The sequence below is a fragment of the Ostrinia furnacalis genome, unplaced genomic scaffold (assembly GCF_004193835.3).
Source record: "Ostrinia furnacalis isolate ACB-3 unplaced genomic scaffold, ASM419383v2 OfSCF0111, whole genome shotgun sequence".
Taxonomy (NCBI): Eukaryota; Metazoa; Arthropoda; class Insecta; order Lepidoptera; family Crambidae; genus Ostrinia; species Ostrinia furnacalis.
In genome coordinates this window covers 200,587-217,763 of record NW_021130350.1, presented here as the reverse complement: position 1 = coordinate 217,763, position 17,177 = coordinate 200,587, and the positions used below count along the sequence as shown (strand labels likewise).

The 17,177-nt window shown below is 36.5% G+C and overlaps 3 protein-coding genes across 3 annotated transcripts; 2 read left to right on the top strand and 1 right to left on the bottom strand.

Annotated features, from left to right (window-relative positions):
* The first annotated feature begins 2,027 nt into the window (after window positions 1-2,027).
* LOC114352222 (histone-lysine N-methyltransferase PRDM9-like) lies at window positions 2,028-2,693 on the top strand. The gene has a single exon (XM_028303744.1). It carries the CDS (start codon window positions 2,028-2,030, stop codon window positions 2,691-2,693), a length of 666 nt encoding a protein of 221 aa, XP_028159545.1.
* A 4,467-nt stretch (window positions 2,694-7,160) lies between these two features.
* Window positions 7,161-8,389, bottom strand: LOC114352240 (zinc finger protein 782-like). Its single transcript, XM_028303762.1, has one exon. It carries the CDS (start codon window positions 8,107-8,109, stop codon window positions 7,546-7,548), a length of 564 nt encoding a protein of 187 aa, XP_028159563.1. The 5' UTR covers window positions 8,110-8,389; the 3' UTR covers window positions 7,161-7,545.
* A 2,206-nt stretch (window positions 8,390-10,595) lies between these two features.
* LOC114352210 (juvenile hormone esterase) lies at window positions 10,596-13,108 on the top strand. The gene is made up of 3 exons (XM_028303733.1): window positions 10,596-10,763; window positions 11,017-12,296; window positions 12,863-13,108. Exons 1-3 carry the CDS (start codon window positions 10,596-10,598, stop codon window positions 13,029-13,031), a joined length of 1,617 nt encoding a protein of 538 aa, XP_028159534.1. The 3' UTR covers window positions 13,032-13,108.
* The last annotated feature ends 4,069 nt before the right edge of the window (window positions 13,109-17,177 follow it).

Genomic DNA, 17,177 nt, shown 5'->3' with positions numbered 1-17,177 from the left:
GCTACAAAATTATGACACTAAATAGTAAAAAAAAGAATTGGGGGTGGGGCCCCCCATACATGTAACTGAGGGATGAAAATTTTTTTTCGATGTACATACCCGTGTGGGGTATCAATGGAAAGGTCTTTTAAAATGATATAAAGTTTTCTAAAAAACATTTTTCTTAAAGTGAACGGTTTTTGAGATATCAGCTCTCAAAGTCGTAAAAAGTATGTCCCCCCCCCTCTATTTTTATAACTACGGGGTATAAAATTCTAAAAAAAATAGAGGTGATGCATGCTAATTAACTCTTTCAACGATTTTTGGTTTGATCAAAGTATCTCTTATAGTTTTTGAGATAGGTTGATTTAACTGTTGCTGCTACGGAACCCTTTGTGCGCGAGCCCGACTCGCACTTGGCCGGTTTTTTAACCTTGCCACTGCTTCGGGACAATGAACGGGCCAGAAACAACGCAAACTTCGTTCGTTCGTTCGTTTCAGCCAAATGACGTCCACTGCTGGACAAAGGCCTCCCCCAAGGTTTTCCACAATGAACGGTCCTGCGCTGCCCGCATTCAGGCTCTTTCCGCGACCTTTAACAGATCGTCGGTCCACCTAGTAGTAACTAGTGTCCGACCGAATATGGATTTTCAGCCGAAAACGGAAACGAAAACGAAGCTTCGGCTGCAGTCTCATTTTCGGCCGAAAACGAAAACGAAAACGAAAATGACCTTCAACTCTCAAATTTCAATCTGAAATTATGTAAAAACTTTGAAACCCGTTAATATTTTGACCATAAACATAATGACGTTTGACAGTTGATTTTGATAGATTGATTATAGAAAACCGGCATTAAAACACAAAAAAAAAATTTCATGAAATTCTTAGTAGAATATTATTTCCGATGTACATTGAAATATTGGGAAGTGAAGAAGAAATAAAGGGTGTCCAGTGAGAATTTTTTAACTTCAAAAATGATTTTTTATTATTTATTACTAATGCAAACTGGAGTTTAACAATGTGGATTAAAATTTTTATAGGCAATGTCTTTTAAATGATGCCCGTTTTACTATAGGCACTCTCACAGCCGGACCCTTACATTCGCAACTATGCGAGAGCAAATCGCGGTAATAATTTTCCTGCAACTTCACGGCGGATATTTTCTTACAGAACCTGAATTATTTAAGGATTGTTTTATCATTGTTTTGTCTGAAGAAATGGTGCAAAATTGTATAGTGCGTGGTTGCGGTAGTTCGTGTTGTCCTGGAAGTGATATAAAATTCCACGCGTAAGTGTTTATTTCGTGATTTCTGACAGTGGATCATTGTTAACATATTTCTTTGTATTTTCACAGTAATTACTTCCTAAAACGTTTTACCAGTATTTAAACTTATTATTAAATGTTACATATGTCAAGAAAAAGAAGATTTTACATTGAGTTTCATTGACTTTGAGCAAATTTAAAATTTTTGTTTCTATAAGACATTTTGAAGTAGTATGACCATATTGAGGATATATCTGGGACTTTCTGTGGGACCTTACTTATCTAATTTTGCATAATGTTTTCTACGGCCGTTTACTGTAATCAATCCATATCCAAATCCGTCTGTCAACTGCCAAATTAAAATCTGTTTTCTATCAAATATCCACAGTTTTCGATGCCTTTACACTTTCTTAATGTTGTAATTCATCTTAAAACAAAAACATCGAAAACCTTTTTTCATAATCATATTAAGTGCACTTTATCAAGACACACTGTTTAAACGTAAATCAGTCTTTGTCGTCCTGAGAAAAATAAATAAAAGGTTACCCTACTTAGAAAGAGAGAACCTGCCCACAGAGAGCGAGATAGTGATACATAGGGTGTGCTTCAAGTAGGTATTCTAAGTCTGGCCTCCATTTTTATCTTTAGCTTCATGGTTTCCACCCCCGTCATTTTTATTGATTGTTGTCATTTTTGAGACGCGCGATATTAACATGTATTCTCTCGTTTTTATCAATGAAACTAGCACAAATCATTAAACAACAGAAATATTTCAAACCTCATCATGTCGGAAAATGCACCACAGGAGCAAGCGTGGGAAATTCCAATCGAAGAAGAAGATTTTTCCGGTGATTTATTGACCGAGTCGGACTCCCAGCCTTATACAAATTACTGTGCACAATGCGACGCTTATTTCGACGATTTGACCGAGTTCGAATACCACAACGCAAACGACCACAAGTCTAAAGAGGTTACCAGAGCGCAGGAACCGTCGTTTCCTTGTCCAGAATGCGGTACAAGTTTCAGACGGCAGTATCACCTTCAAAGACACATACAGAGCATCCACCGAGGGAAACAATACACCAAGTGTCCCGTATGTCGCGTAGAGTTCGCAGACAAAGATATACTACTGCAGCACATAAAGAAAAAACACACGGGCAAAAAAGAAGCGTTCAGATGCCGCGAATGTAGATTTAAGTGCGCGAGTTTAAAAGAATTGTTACTTCACGAGGTAAATCATCAAGACAGACATGTCTGTCCACACTGCAGCCTCAGTTACAAACGAAAAGATCACATGATTCGGCATATAAAAGGAGAACATATGAAAATAGTTGTTGTATGTCCAATTTGCGATCAAATGTATAAACGAAAAGATCACTTGGCCAGACATATGAGAGAAAAGCATCACAGAAAGGTTGCGATGAACAGTGATTACGTTAGCAACAGATGAATCAATTTTTATAATCAGAATTGAAAAAATGTGCTGCGTTCCAAAGCAGACTTTATGGCCCAGAACACACGGTGAAACGCAACTGCAACTTCTAGTTACTTTTGAGTTGCATCTAAGTTTCTGCCATAGATTCCGTTGAGTGACCAGACATGACGCGACCATTTCAAACCAGTTTCTCAACGGAATCTATGGCAGAAACTTAGATGCAACTCAAAAGTAACTAGAAGTTGCAGTTGTGTTTCACCGTCTGTTCTGGGCCTAAAAGTACAGCAGAGACTAATGTGTTTCACAAAAAGCAATATTGATTAAATTTAAGACAAAAACACTATTTATCTAGTCAGAAATACTGTTTCTAATGTTTGTTTGTAAATAATGGAATTAGGTACATTTGAAATACTTTGATGAAGAGTTCTAAAATTTTGGTAGTTATGTTAAATGTTAGTAAAATCATCACATTATGGTTATAAATTTTATTATTATTATTATGTTAATTTAATTCTTTGTTTGCATTAAAATATGGTTTTAAAATAAATAAATTTACACAAACCAAATTTTAGTACTTATTTATCGTTTATTACTAGCTTTGGACCATGGCTTCACCCACGTGAAACTAAATGTGTGGCCCAGGGGTGAGAAGAGTTTTAAGAACTGGGTATCGCCTGTAGGTTTTCGAAGGAAATAAAAAACATAATAGATGGAAATACTGCTTATTTATTTGAGTTACCAGTACATATCCCTTACGCGTGTCATTTTCTCTTACAACTAATGTAGACAGCTAGAGAAATATACTCAAGTATTCACAAACTTTGAAACCTTTACAGCGTATAATTTTTATATATTACCTACCTATACACATTTACCTTCAATATTCACACTGAACTTTCCGGTCTCATTCAAAAGTTGCATGTAACGCAGCTGTATAATACACCTTTGAGTGCCCTTTTTCTTGTGATGCGGATGTTAGCACGCATGCGGATCTCGTCGGCGTGCGAGTAAAGTCACGCTGCTGGTTGTACGCAGGACAAATATTTCGTATTGTGTGCACGCAGCCAAGCCACGTTCCGCGTGGGTGTAGCCCAAGTAATAAGGCCTATTCAAACCTGAGCGATATTCGCTGCCGCTGTGGGTAGAGGTACATACCGCGCGGGTTTCGCTCAGGTATTTAGTATCAAGTATCGCGGCTAGAGCGACCTGAGCGATATTCGCTGCCGCTGTGGGTAGAGGGTACGTAGACGGTAGCGAATACCGCTTAGGTCTGAACAGTATTATTACCGCATACCCACTGGGTTTTCTCTGCCGCAGACGGTAGCGAATACCGCTTAGGTCTGAATAGGCCTATAGGAAAAACATTGTATGAAATAAAAATCCGCACGCGACCGAAATCCGCATCACAAATGAAAAAGGCACTTACGACCGTATTCACAAACATTATTATGAAGTCTCACAGTGCGCGTGGACGCACAGAGTGACACACGAATCAATCACAGAGCTCTATTCAACGATGTGTCTAAAGCAAGCATCGTTTGAGAATACGGGTGATATGTCGGATTGTCAGTGGCCATGAAAGTTTTAACAGACCTTAATCCTAAGGACGGTCTGGATTTGTGCTAAACAACACTTATTACTCGAGTGCAGCCGTATAATTAATTAACGATGTAAGTACAGAAATAAATTAGTGCACATAATTAATCATGGACATGAAATAAGACTTAAGCGCCACGAACCGAAAACAAGTAACATCCTAAAATTGTGCTTATTACTTTGAAAATTGACAAAAACATATCACAAAATTTTGAAAACATTAAATTGATTTGAACCTGATTACTTTTTACTGATTACAAACAACTGTCTTCTCTCTAGGTTGTCTGGAAGAGATTGTTTCGTAGCGATAAGACCGCCTAAACAGTGCCCTCTTTTATTCATTACGTTATTTTCGGTGTGGTGCACAATACTATTTTTCTATCTACCTTCAAAAGCTTCAAACTAGTTTTGACCTTTCAATTTCTTCTTCTAGGCAGGGGTCTCCAAACTTTGAAGCCTTGGGCCATAATTTTTTCGGTATGTTGCAAGGGCCATAACATTTTGATTTTTCTGCCCACCTATGCAAACATAGACTTAGTCTTAAGCTGTCGTGGGCCGAATATGGCCCGTGGGCCGTATATGGCCCGCGGGCCGTAGTTTGGAGACCCCGTCCGATTAGCGGCGCGAAGTCTTATTTTTTAACTAGCTTTCCGCCCGCGGCTTCGCCCGCGTGGAATTTTGTCTGTCACAGAAAAACTTTACCGCGCGCGTCCCTGTTTCAAAAACCGGGATAAAAACTATCCTATGTTCTTTCCCGGGACTCAAACTATCTCTATGCCAAATTTCATCAAAATCGGTTGCGAGGTTTAAGCGGGAAAGCGTAACAGACAGACAGACAGACAGACAGACAGACAGTTACTTTCGCATTTATAATATTAGTTGGGATGTCCATGTAACAACCCTTAAATTGCTCATTTTTATAAGAATCATGCGCTCTTATTTTACGTCTAATTAAATTATTAATTCTTACAACACGGTAGTCTTATTTGAAACCAATATTACAAAAGCCTAAACATAAAGGGTGTTGTATAATTTTAATAATCAAGCCCCTAGATCGTTTATCATTAACATTGAGGTGGTTTTAATTTCTCTCAAATGAAGATTTAGCCGTGATGAAAATGGGTTAACAACGTCAAATAGTTTGTGACACCCAAAGTGACCAAAAATTATAGAACACTACCTTATTCCATTGTAACAAAGACGTGTGGCGAACTTTTTAGCTACTTTGTGTGACGCTGACTCCTCCTAAAGTCATAAAAATTGCAACAAGTCATATCTGCTGATAAATGTTAAGTTTTTAAACTTCATGCACATCAAATAATACCATACTTGTGTTTCATTTATAGCCATTGGAAAAATACCATCTTATGTACAATGTAAGTATGTTGGTAGAAAACATAGACATCTGTGTTACATATGGATCTGTGATTGGTTTCATACATTTTCTGACAAGCAAATAACTTTACAACTCAAGCAAATAATTTGTGGCTTGTAAAGAAATCAGAGAATCCATTAAAGACGATTGTTTCTATGTTACACATCGTTATTTACCTACATAAAGTATGCTAGCTATAGATCATTTCATCCACGATGACGCGCCCCACCAATGTTTGGTCTCGGTCGCGCGGGGTGCGGCGAGTTTGATCCGAGCAATCCGAGCGTCATTATTGTAGTGTGCGTGTGCACTCATTGATATTTAGTGAAGAATGGTGGGGCGCGTCTTCGTGGATGAAACGATCTATAATGTTGCATTTACTTATTAATAACAAAAGGAATAACTTGCAATGGGTGGGGAAATTTAAATCAGCAACCAAGTTAAATGATCTCCTTTACTTAACATAATGGCTCTTCTAAGACACAATTTCTACAACCATAAGAAAAGAAAGGTAAATTTCATCTACAATTAAAATTAAGTTAAGCTCTGTATAAATAGATAAGGCATTGAAACTATACACGAAAATTAATCTACACAACCTTATTTTTTACAATTATTCTAAAGCTATTATTTGAACATCAACCAAAAGATCTAACCTTGGACCATCTGAAACCATTTTTACTAAAGTCCGGTCGCTGAACAGAATTTCGTCCAATGACCCCAAGCTACCCATTCTTATCACTCGCACGTAATTATATTGCTGTCGCGACTGTGCGACGGGCGGCCGTAGTGAGTGTGCGCATGGATGTATGAGTAGTAGGTATGCATATGGGTAGCTTAGGGTCATTGGACGAAATTCTACCTGCTCAGCGACCGGACTTTATTCCTTTAGTAGCTGAACATAGAAATAAAAAGTTTAATTTAGCTGTAGTGTTATATTCATATCATCAGGTCATTTAGTCTCCACTGCAGGAGAACAACCCTCTAATTCGCCAGAGGCAAATGGAGGATTTGGGCTACACTCCCCACATTGGCCAGACGGATTTATATTAATAGAAAATGGTTCAACTGTAACCGAAAAGAATGTAGATCATACAGTAACAGAGATGAAATTGTGTAAAGCAATCGTAATCATTTGACAGTTCATAACATACGATACAGTCAGTTAAACAAAGCGTTTGACAGAACAATCATATGTTATGAACTGTCAAATGATTACGATTGTTTTACACAATTCCATCTCTGATCTTCACTAAAGTATGTTATCAATGATCAAGGTAATAAATCAATCTTTTTTAGTTCAGCTATATGTAAATAAATAAAGATAACTATGATTATTTTGTTCATAGAAAGGATCCAACTATGGGATAATACAAAAAAAAAAGGACATTCTATACTAAAATCTGAAACACAATAAAGGCCACAAGGCGATGAAAAGAAATAAAGTTGAAAATTAAACAAAAAAAAAGAAAAAATAAATGAATGATTAGAATAACAGATCTTTAATCTTTAAATAAACAAATATTCTTTGTTTTGCTACAAAAAATATTACTCTTCAATTCGAGACAAAAAAAGGAGACGATGCCACAAGTTTACCAAAACTTTTAACATCAATATAGAATTAATAAGATACATTTTATCGATAATATTGAACATTGTTCATCTTTTTGAAGTGGAGACCACATTATTTGCTTTGTGTGGGTTTATTTGTAGTTAATGAAGATCAAGACTAAATAAAGATAAATAAACAAACAAAGCCTTCTTATAGAAAATTAATTCGAGACGTTTAGTAGCTGAAAAAGCGTTGCACAACTATTAGTAACGTGAAATAAATTATCGTACAAAATCATTAAGTACAACCTAAATAATCTTACATCTACCGTAATTGCTGAAAAATCATAACCTTTTGTGAATACGATTGAGGTGGCTCATTAAAGACTCCTTCGCTTTGAATTTCAACGAACAAAAATCGCACTGGAATGTGACGTTCTTGAACGTGTGCTTGTTCTGTATGTGTTTGGAGAGTTGGTCTTTACTTAAGAACTTTTTCTGGCATTTTATGCACGAGTTCTCCATCATTAACTGCTTCAGTTTGAGATGTCTTCGCAAACAGTAGCGTGACTTGAAAGTTATCGCGCAGCTCTCGCATTTTGACTTGCTTTTAGCTTGGTGATGCGTCTGGCAGTGAATATCGAGGTTGCTCTTCTTGGAAAAGACAATCTGACATTCGTTACACTCAAACGTCGCCTGTCGTTGCTGAAGCTCATGATTCGACGTCATATGGCGGAAATAGTGGCTATTCTGCGTGAATTTCAGTCTACAATACTGACAGGTGTAGATGTACTTCCTATCGTCGCTCACCTTAGGTGGAGACAGCGGTATTTCATCCAATTTCCGATTGCGTATCGCAGGACGGGTTATCCTTATTTTGGGGCCTGGACGCGCCAATTTCTTATTCATAACTGGGCCGAGGGTCGCTTGTTGTCGTAATCGTTACCCGAGCATGCCTCTCGAAGATACCTTGGGTGATTTTAGAAAATGTATTTCAACACGTAAGCAACTGGACGAATTCAGTACTTTTTCAATGTTGCCCGCGATAGGAAAGCGACTTTTGACACTGTGATCAGTACACTGTTGTTAGATTGTAATTACTATAATACCCACGTAACACGTTGGATGTAAATAATGATTTTTCGATAGAAAAACTTTGATCCCCTTTCTCCAAAATAACCTGAGAAACGTCAAATGCAAAAGTCAAACTATTGTTTGTTTTATTTTTTAATTTGACGCGATGACGTTCCGTTTTGTACATACAATACAAGTGTGTTTTATAATTATTTATAAAGTATAATATTAGACGACGATTCCTATCAATACGTCATACTTTGATACTTTACTTATTTTTTTACTTTCTACTTAGTAGAAATCATAATATAATAATATCGTTTTATTTTCACGCTAAATACTGCCATCTATTGACGACTAAGTACAATAATTTTCTCGCAGCCATCTTTAGCCGACTTTGTAAAAAGAAGGTAAACTACTAATCCTTGTATTCCTTGTGAGAATTGGGTTGCTCGATTATAATAAACGTTTATACAAAAATTTGCTTATCTTAACATCACATACGAGCATCGTTGTACTTTAGTGGGTCTGTGGTTGAAGAAGCGCGCACCGACGCAGAGTCTTGGGTTCAAAATCTGACATGGGTTACCTATTACATTTTTGTTATTTTTACACCTAATTTCTTTTTACTAGTAGGTAAATAGCAACCAACCTGCCATAGTATAGTGGTAAATGAGTATTTCTCAAAAAAAATGTACGTAATGAAACGGTAGTAACGAAATAGTAAGGCCATAAGGCTTGTTATACATTGGCGAAATATTGTGAATGCTCTTTATTTTTTCAATTCGAAATATTTGTAAATATGCACCCAAATACGGGGTAATATTAAGGGGTTAGAAATAAAATAAGGGAGTAATCATTCATACTATTTTAATAAAATTATTTTTGTTCCATCATGTTTATCTATTTTGAGTCGTTCTCTGTAAGCTTTTTGCCTTTCGGCATTGGTTTTTGGCGGCATTCCTAAAAAAACAAAAGAAGTAATCACATAAAAACGTAATCTAAATGATTTGATAATTTTTGGCTGGTGGCACTTCTGTAAAGCAGATAGTATCCAATCCTTTTGTTATTAACGCTCTATATTTTTTGAAATTAATTAAGTAGTGAATATTACTATGCTTAGTCAGGTAATAACAGTATACACTCAGCATTATGTTGTACTTTTTCGTAACGTAACGAAATTCGCAAAAAACGTAACGAAATATTAGACAAAATGAGATCAGAAACAAGTATTTTTTTGATAAAATTTGTTACAGCAAATATAAAAGCTTACTAAATGTTCGTACCACACGTATTACAAAAAATGGTTAAATGAAGACTTACCGTTCTATATAAAATCGCTGATTTTACTGCCTGTTACGAAAAAGTAATCCCACAAAACACACACGTTTTCACTAATTTTCGCGATAGATGTTATGGCGGAGACGTCAGGCCAACAGCCATTCAGAGTGCAGCTATTGTTGTCCGTGTAAAATAAATACGGAATTGTTCAGAAACCATGGGAAAGTAGAAATAAATCGTAACTAAAGAGTAAATAACGAAATAGTAAATGAGAGCGACTCATTTTGTTTTTTTGCTTTAAATTGCCAATTCATTATGACACCCCATAGAAAATCAATTTGATACAGAAACTGCGATTACTGTAGAACGATAATACAAAGAAATTTACAATAATTTAGTTACGTATCGCATTTTATGAAACAAAAATACATGAAAAAGCTAGGGTGGCAAACAGGTTTTTGTATGAAAGGTAAAAAAGGACTATTTTTAAAATATCTAAATATTTGGTAATAAGTAGGATTATAGCTATAATTCTTCGTTATCTTAAAGATTAATATTCATCCTTCAAAATTGTGTGTGTGTTTTTTTTGTGTGATGATTTATAAATATAAAACTTTTGAACTGTTTCAAAGCACACTTTTTTTTTTTCAAAATGTACATTTTTTTTGAGAAATACTCAAATAGAGAATAACATAAACTTAAAACTCAATGTTTCATAGCTCAACGTTGAGCAATTTTTATTTATTAATCATAATAAGTTACATACATTTTACTTATAAATCCATGATTATTACTTAACAATGACGAGAAAAAATGTTTTATCTTATAAATAATCAAGTTAGATTGCAGGTTGATTTGATACAGTAAAATGAAAATCGGCACGTACAGCTATCGCAAAACTTGATAATGAACTGTATTGTCATAACTTTTATGATGTTTTTTGAATGGCAAATTCGTCTCATTGAGTGTTAATCAACCTTTTTGTATAAAAACAGAGGCAACAAATTTAAAAAAGTATAATTTTAAGTGAATCTGTGGAAATGCGCGCGCTAATTCTAGCTGTCAGTGTAGCCATTTTTGGCGCGGTTTCGTGTATAGAAAAAACACAGATAAACACCAAGTATGGTAAAGTTGAGGGTTGTTTAGCAGCGAATGGACTCTACTACGAATACTTGGGGATACGATATGGAATACCTGTGAGATTTAGAGTAAGTAGTCATCAGCTTTTTAATATAAGTCAAGAACTTATAGACTATAGATACAATTTATAAATCTAATTTATTTTCCATTAAACGACCGAGTTTTTAGATAGTTTATACCTACCACTTTTTCAAACAGTTGAGCTATATTTATTTAGTAGGTAACTAAACATCTTAATTTCGTGCCATCAATTTTTTACTTCAAGTGTAGATATTTCAGACACATTTAGCTACAAACCAGTACAAACTTTTAATTTTCCAGGAACCAGAAGAACCGCCGACGCACACAGATGTGTACAAAGCAGATAATCGAGCCGTGCTCTGTCCTCAATTCCCTTGCAACGACCCTCTGGCCGTGCCCAGTGACAACGAGGACTGTCTGGTCCTCAACATCTTCTCCCCAAGCAATCTCCTCAACTCCTCCCTTCCCGTCATGGTCTTCCTTCACGGAGGAGGCTTTGGAGTCGGCTCTGGCTCCCCCAGCTTCTACGGCCCTCAATACCTTGTTAGCCATGGCATATGTGTCGTCACTTTGAACTACAGGCTTAACGCTTATGGATTCCTTAACCTGGGCATTCAGGAAGCACCAGGAAACGCGGGTTTGAAGGACATTAGAGCAGCTTTAAGATGGATCAGAGATAATATTGCTAGTTTTGGAGGAGATCCAGACAATGTCACGGTATTTGGCCAAGGAAGCGGTGGTATTGCAGCATTGTATTTGACTCTATCTGAATCCACGAAAGGTCTCTTCCATAGAGTGATTTCAGAGAGCGGGACTATGTTTTCACCGCATTCGTTTGATGGTTACCCCCTGACCACTGCCAGTCAAGTAGCAAAAGCTCTAGGTGTCAACACAGTAGACCCTGAAGAACTACTGAACGTCTACTCAGAAGCATCAATCCTCAAAGTAGAAGAAGCTATATCGAAACAAATGAACCCGAAAACAGTCTTCTTGCCATCAGTTGAAGAAGAATTTGAAGACGAAGAGCCGTTCTTGACTGATACCCCTTACAATATCATAAAGAACAAAGAATTCCATGCAGTTCCCATCATAATAGGGTTGAATACCGTCGAAGGTTTGACTAGCACGTTAGACTACAACACAGTCACGAGTCAAATGGACAGGATCAAGAACGAAGACTTCTCGTGTTTAGACCAACGTAGTCTTAACATCCCTAAAGAAGAAAAGGAAGAATTCAGGAAGACTTTGAAAGACACGTACTTTGCAAGCATCGATTCTGATGAGACTGTCATTGGGGGAATCATCAATCTAAACTCTGACTTCTCTTTCGTTGGTCCTATGTCTCTATTCACGGAAATGTACGCGAATTCATCAACTCCTGTGTATCAGTACATCTTCAATTATATTGGCAACAGGAACTTGGGTAGGCTGTTGACGAACAGCAGTTTGCTGGCGACTGCCAACCAGGATGAGCTGTTCTATATCTTTGAGCTGGAAAGACTGCCGCTGCCGATGGATGAAGAAGATGCCAGAATGGTCACGTTCATGACCATGATGTGGACTAATTTCGCTAAGTTTGGGTAAGTGGATTTATTTATTTAAAAACTTTTTTGCACACACCAAAAATAAGCGGTACAAAAAGGCGAACTTAATGCCATGTGGCATTCTCTACCAGCTGACCTTGGGTAAACAGAGAATTTAATGTTTTTGAACAAGATTAAGTTTGTGATTTTAAATAGTTAACCTAAACTTATTGAGAAATTAAGTATTTAATTTTAAGGTTAATAATTTATAACGACTTTACCATATTTAGTGTGCTCCACATGGGAATCGAACCCAACGTCGTAATCTAACTTTTTAGTTTACTTAGTTAGTCCATTCTCACCAACCACAGTTCTGCTTACTGAGCAGGTATCGATAACAGCTTAGCGCGGCAGTACCCAGATCATTTATTTGTTCACAAAAACCTTTCTATTAATGGCGCAAGTACACTATACGGAAAATTGGCCAAGACGTAATAGTGTGAACACCATCTCGGTTACTTTCTCCTCCCCCAACCCCGTGTGTCTCGCCCAGTGTGCGGGCTTCGACTTAGACAATTTTCCGCATAGTGTACTTGCGCTTTAGTATAAACCTCATTTTCCAGGTCCCCCACCCCCGAGCCTGGTAACGGAGAATGGCTACCATACCCTCATCATCTGGCCATAGACTTGGAACCCCAATACGTGAACCCACTGACGCCTGAGCGAGCGTACTTTTGGCGCGCTTTCTATCTCAAATATGGCGTCGACATGCCAAAAGCGCGGGAAGATTAACCGCCATTTTGTTTGACTAGTTTTTAATAATTTATTTTTAATTTAAACTAATTTGAATCTTGCTCAATAAATTAATCTAATAATATCACTAGCAACTGTTTTATTGAAATAAATACTGACTACTTTTTAGCGTAGTTAAAACAGGCATTTTAAGAATAAGTAAATGAAACACTTTTTTCTCCAACAAATTTTATTTAAAAAATCTACGAAATTTATTAAAATAGATAATATTGGGAACTTGCAAGCATTCCAAAACCAACATTTTCACCTAGAGACAATTACTTTTTTTTTGTGCGTGCCCTTTAATACAATTTTCAATTTTAAATAATTCAATATTTTAAACCTTTGAAATTATTTACTATAGATTTCCTTCAAATCCAACAATAATATCATTTATATTTGTACAAACGACCTAAGTATAAGTTTAGTCAATCATTTTATTTTAATCCCAATCCAAAATCATCATGACAATAAATATTTTCATTCTTAGAAGCTAAAAATACTAAAATTGATTATCGCTATAAAATCTATTAGCAATTTTCATATCGACAATTTACAAATCATTTACGAACAAATCTTTCCAAAAGAGCAAAGCATTATAAATTGAATACCATTGCCCTTTCAAGAAGACAGAAAAGTTCGTTTCATTTTCCCGCGCTGTCAAAGTGACATTCCAAAAATGGCGCGAAGCCTAATTTAAATTTTGTTTTTCTCCGTCGAACGCTAGCTTTTTTTTTCAACTGCTGCTGTCACTATCACTGTCACTGCTGTCCTTCTTCCTCTTTTTCTTCTTCTCTCGCCTGTCCTCCTTGTCTCTGTGCTTAGGGCGCGGGCTCTCCCTTCGCACGCGGTGATGTCAAATGCCAGAATCATCTGTGGTGTGGTGCACATTGTTTAGGGACTCTTCTGAAGTCTCTGATTTTTGTTTCTTCTTTGCTCTGAAAAAAAGTCAAAGATATTTTCTCTTTGCGGGTTGCAGACCAAGCCCTCAGCCTAATGTAGACCAAGAGCTAAGTTACTAACCTCGCATAGCTGAGGCAGTTTCCAGCAGTGTATTTTTAGTTTGAGATTTTCACACAACTAATTACAGAAAACTGTGTCAGCTCTGCGGGCTAAGTAGCTTAGCTCTTGGTCTACATTAGGCTGAGGGCTGAGTGTTAAATGGATTCAGTCTCTAAAGTAAATATTTTAACTCTATATGTGCTAGCATTCTGAAAGATACAAAGATTCAAAGATTCAAAGTTTATTTATTCACTGAGATAATGTGGTACAATAAAATATGTGGTCTTAAATTAAAAAGAGGTGCAGCTTATCTCACCAGCGTAGCTGGCATGTGAATTTGTGCATAAAAAATCATTATTATAAATTACAATTACAATTATAATTATTATATAGCTATGTCAATAATTCAATTAATTATTCAATAATATTGACAAATAACAAATGGAATGAGGGTTTTCGCGAATGAAAGATCCGCTAGATGGCGGTACGTGGATGTGGGGTCTGACTGCTGCATGATTGGTGGATTTTGACATATCTGTCATGTCAAAAATAACCAATTATGCAGCATTTGGACCTCGCGTCTAAGTATTGCCATCTGGCGGATTTTTCATTCGCGAAAACCCTCATTGCTGTGTCTTGTTTTCTTATGTTTTACCTTAATTCCAGTGCTAAGTAAGATTTTTTACTAGGACTTTTATCATTTTTGGTTATAAAATTGCTGTGGACATAACAACAATGAACTTATTACCCTTTTTTCCTCTCATTTTCGATGGTTATCTGGTCTTTGAACAGTGTAGATAGTTCCAGCTCTCTGATTTCGTCCGAGTTGGTAAGAATGATCGCCCTGTAACATACAATTTAGTTAAGAAAGAAACCTCCCTTTCAAAAACTTTTACGTTTTTCCCTGAATCTTAAACTATCTGTAACCAAATTTCAATTAAATCGGTTCAGCAGAATGATTTAATTACCAAGATCTAATAGGTAGGAAAACGTATTAAGTACGTGTAGGCAGGCCTCCTATAAAGATGCCACACGGGCGTTGAGGTGCTTCTATCTTACTAGGTGGACCGACGATCTGTTGAAGGTCGCGGGACGCTTCTGGATGCAGACAGCGCAGGACCGGTCGTTGTGCAGACCTTTAGAGGAGGCCTTTATCCAGCGGTGAACGACATAAAATTAAAATTCATAAAATTCATTTATTTTTGCAAATAGGCTTTAAAAAAGCGCTTTTACACGTCCCAATATTAACCCTACCACTGCTTCGGGACAATAAATGGGCCAGTGCTGAGAAGAAGCAGCGCAAGAAACTCAGTCNACAGATAAGATAATACATACCGTAGTATTTTTAAAGGGGAACAATTTGAACCAGTAGTTTAAGAATTATAACGGGTCAAAGTTTCTTAATTTTGTCACTCACTGACTGACTGACTGACTCACCGATCATCAAAATTCTAAGGCACTTCTAGCAGACCTAGAAGCTTCAAATTTGGAATATAAGTAGTGTTTGGTATGAATCAAGGAAAAACTAAAATATTTGGGGGCACGGTAGTGCAACCGCTAAGTATAGCAAAATTTTTCAATTTCGGTCCAGTTTTATAAATATTTAACTACTTACCTAAATAAGTTTGTAATATCATATAAAATTAAATATAAAGGCACACGGTAGTGTCCCCGACAAGTCGAGTAACATTTTTCAATTTCGGTCCAGTTTTCAGTTCAAGAAGTAGAACCGGAAAAGAGAAAACGGAAGGCTACCTACAAAAATAAGAAAATTTCATAAGTCAGAGAGAGGACTTTAAGTAAATTCGTTGCTGGTTAGATATACATACAATAAGTAGAACGTACCGAAAAGGAAAAAAGTAGAACTGTTTACAAAATACAAAAAGAAATGAGATCCAATCCAAGTCCAGATCCAAGATCCAGTCCAAGATACCAAGTCCAGGCCAGGAAATCTTTAACGTGGTATTACATGGATCTCACAACTTTTTACCGTAGAACAACTGAGTTGCGAGACTTGGTCTTTTTGACAAGTATTGTTTTTGATGGGATCTATTATTTTGGGGACAAACTGTATTATTATGGAAACAGAAAACGACTTTAATTGGTGACAGCTTAAATCATACCCTTTTAAAGTCTGTTTTTTATGACACGCACACTTGTGAATTTGCCAATACCATTAATTTGCACGTTGTACAACCTTATTTATGATATTTACACGTTAATTCCTCTATGCATAATTACAGGAGGGCGCTGCTATCAATACTTTTTGATTTTAGCAAATTAATGGTATTGGCAAATTCACAAGTGTGCGTGTCATAAAAAACAGACTTTAAAAATACTACGGTATGTATTATCTGTGTTGGTATCAACTTTCTAACTTCTTATAAAAAATGGTGGCCATCAAGAAAATGGAGGATATCAAATTTTTCGTATCGATTTTCTCGTTAATTATTCGTCGCATTTGGTTCGTATTAATATATTTGTGAGGTAGATTTCAGGTACTAAATAATGATAAATATTAGAATACCATAACTTACCTGTTTCGTCCAATTTCAGTATACACCCGCTAACCTGATATCAGGTTGGCGGCTCATTTTGTAATCGTAATTGTTCCCGTCTTAGGGAAGTACAAAATAAATAACTAAAGGTACACCTCAGGTATTAATTAATAATATTTATTTTATTCATTTCTGTGATCATACACCCGCCATTCTGACGTTCACCATATTTTGATTACCTGGAGAGGTTAACGGGACTTAAAAAAGTCCGTATCCTATTTGAGCAATGTAGGGAATGTAGGCCAAATTCTCCATTTGTCTGTGGTAATTAGAGAGGATCCTCCTGCAGTGGAGATTAAATGACCTGATGATGTTGATTTTCTGGGACAAACTGGCTTTTGCTGACAGAAAAATACCTACCGAGAGTCTAACTTTCATTAATACTAACTTTTGTACTTTAATTACTAAGCTAAATCGCTTTTATACGACCCAGAATTACTTTAACCCTTGCACTGCTTCGTGACAATAAATGAATAAATGGGCCAGTGGCAGTTCTGAGAAGCAGCGTAAGAAACTCAGTCACCAAATTACGCATTAAGCATAGGAGCAGATCATCGATTTTTTGTCGTCCGATAGTTTAGTCGGG

Bases quoted from the DNA above. Each gene is read 5' to 3' on its own strand.
- LOC114352210 (XM_028303733.1), top strand. From the start codon at position 10,596: ATGCGCGCGCTAATTCTAGCTGTCAGTGTAGCCATTTTTGGCGCGGTT. The intron at 10,764-11,016 runs GTAAGTAGTCAT...TTAATTTTCCAG, and splicing joins GAATACCTGTGAGATTTAGA to GAACCAGAAGAACCGCCGAC. The intron at 12,297-12,862 runs GTAAGTGGATTT...CTCATTTTCCAG, and splicing joins ACTAATTTCGCTAAGTTTGG to GTCCCCCACCCCCGAGCCTG.
- LOC114352240 (XM_028303762.1), bottom strand. From the start codon at position 8,109: ATGAATAAGAAATTGGCGCGTCCAGGCCCCAAAATAAGGATAACCCGT.
- LOC114352222 (XM_028303744.1), top strand. From the start codon at position 2,028: ATGTCGGAAAATGCACCACAGGAGCAAGCGTGGGAAATTCCAATCGAA.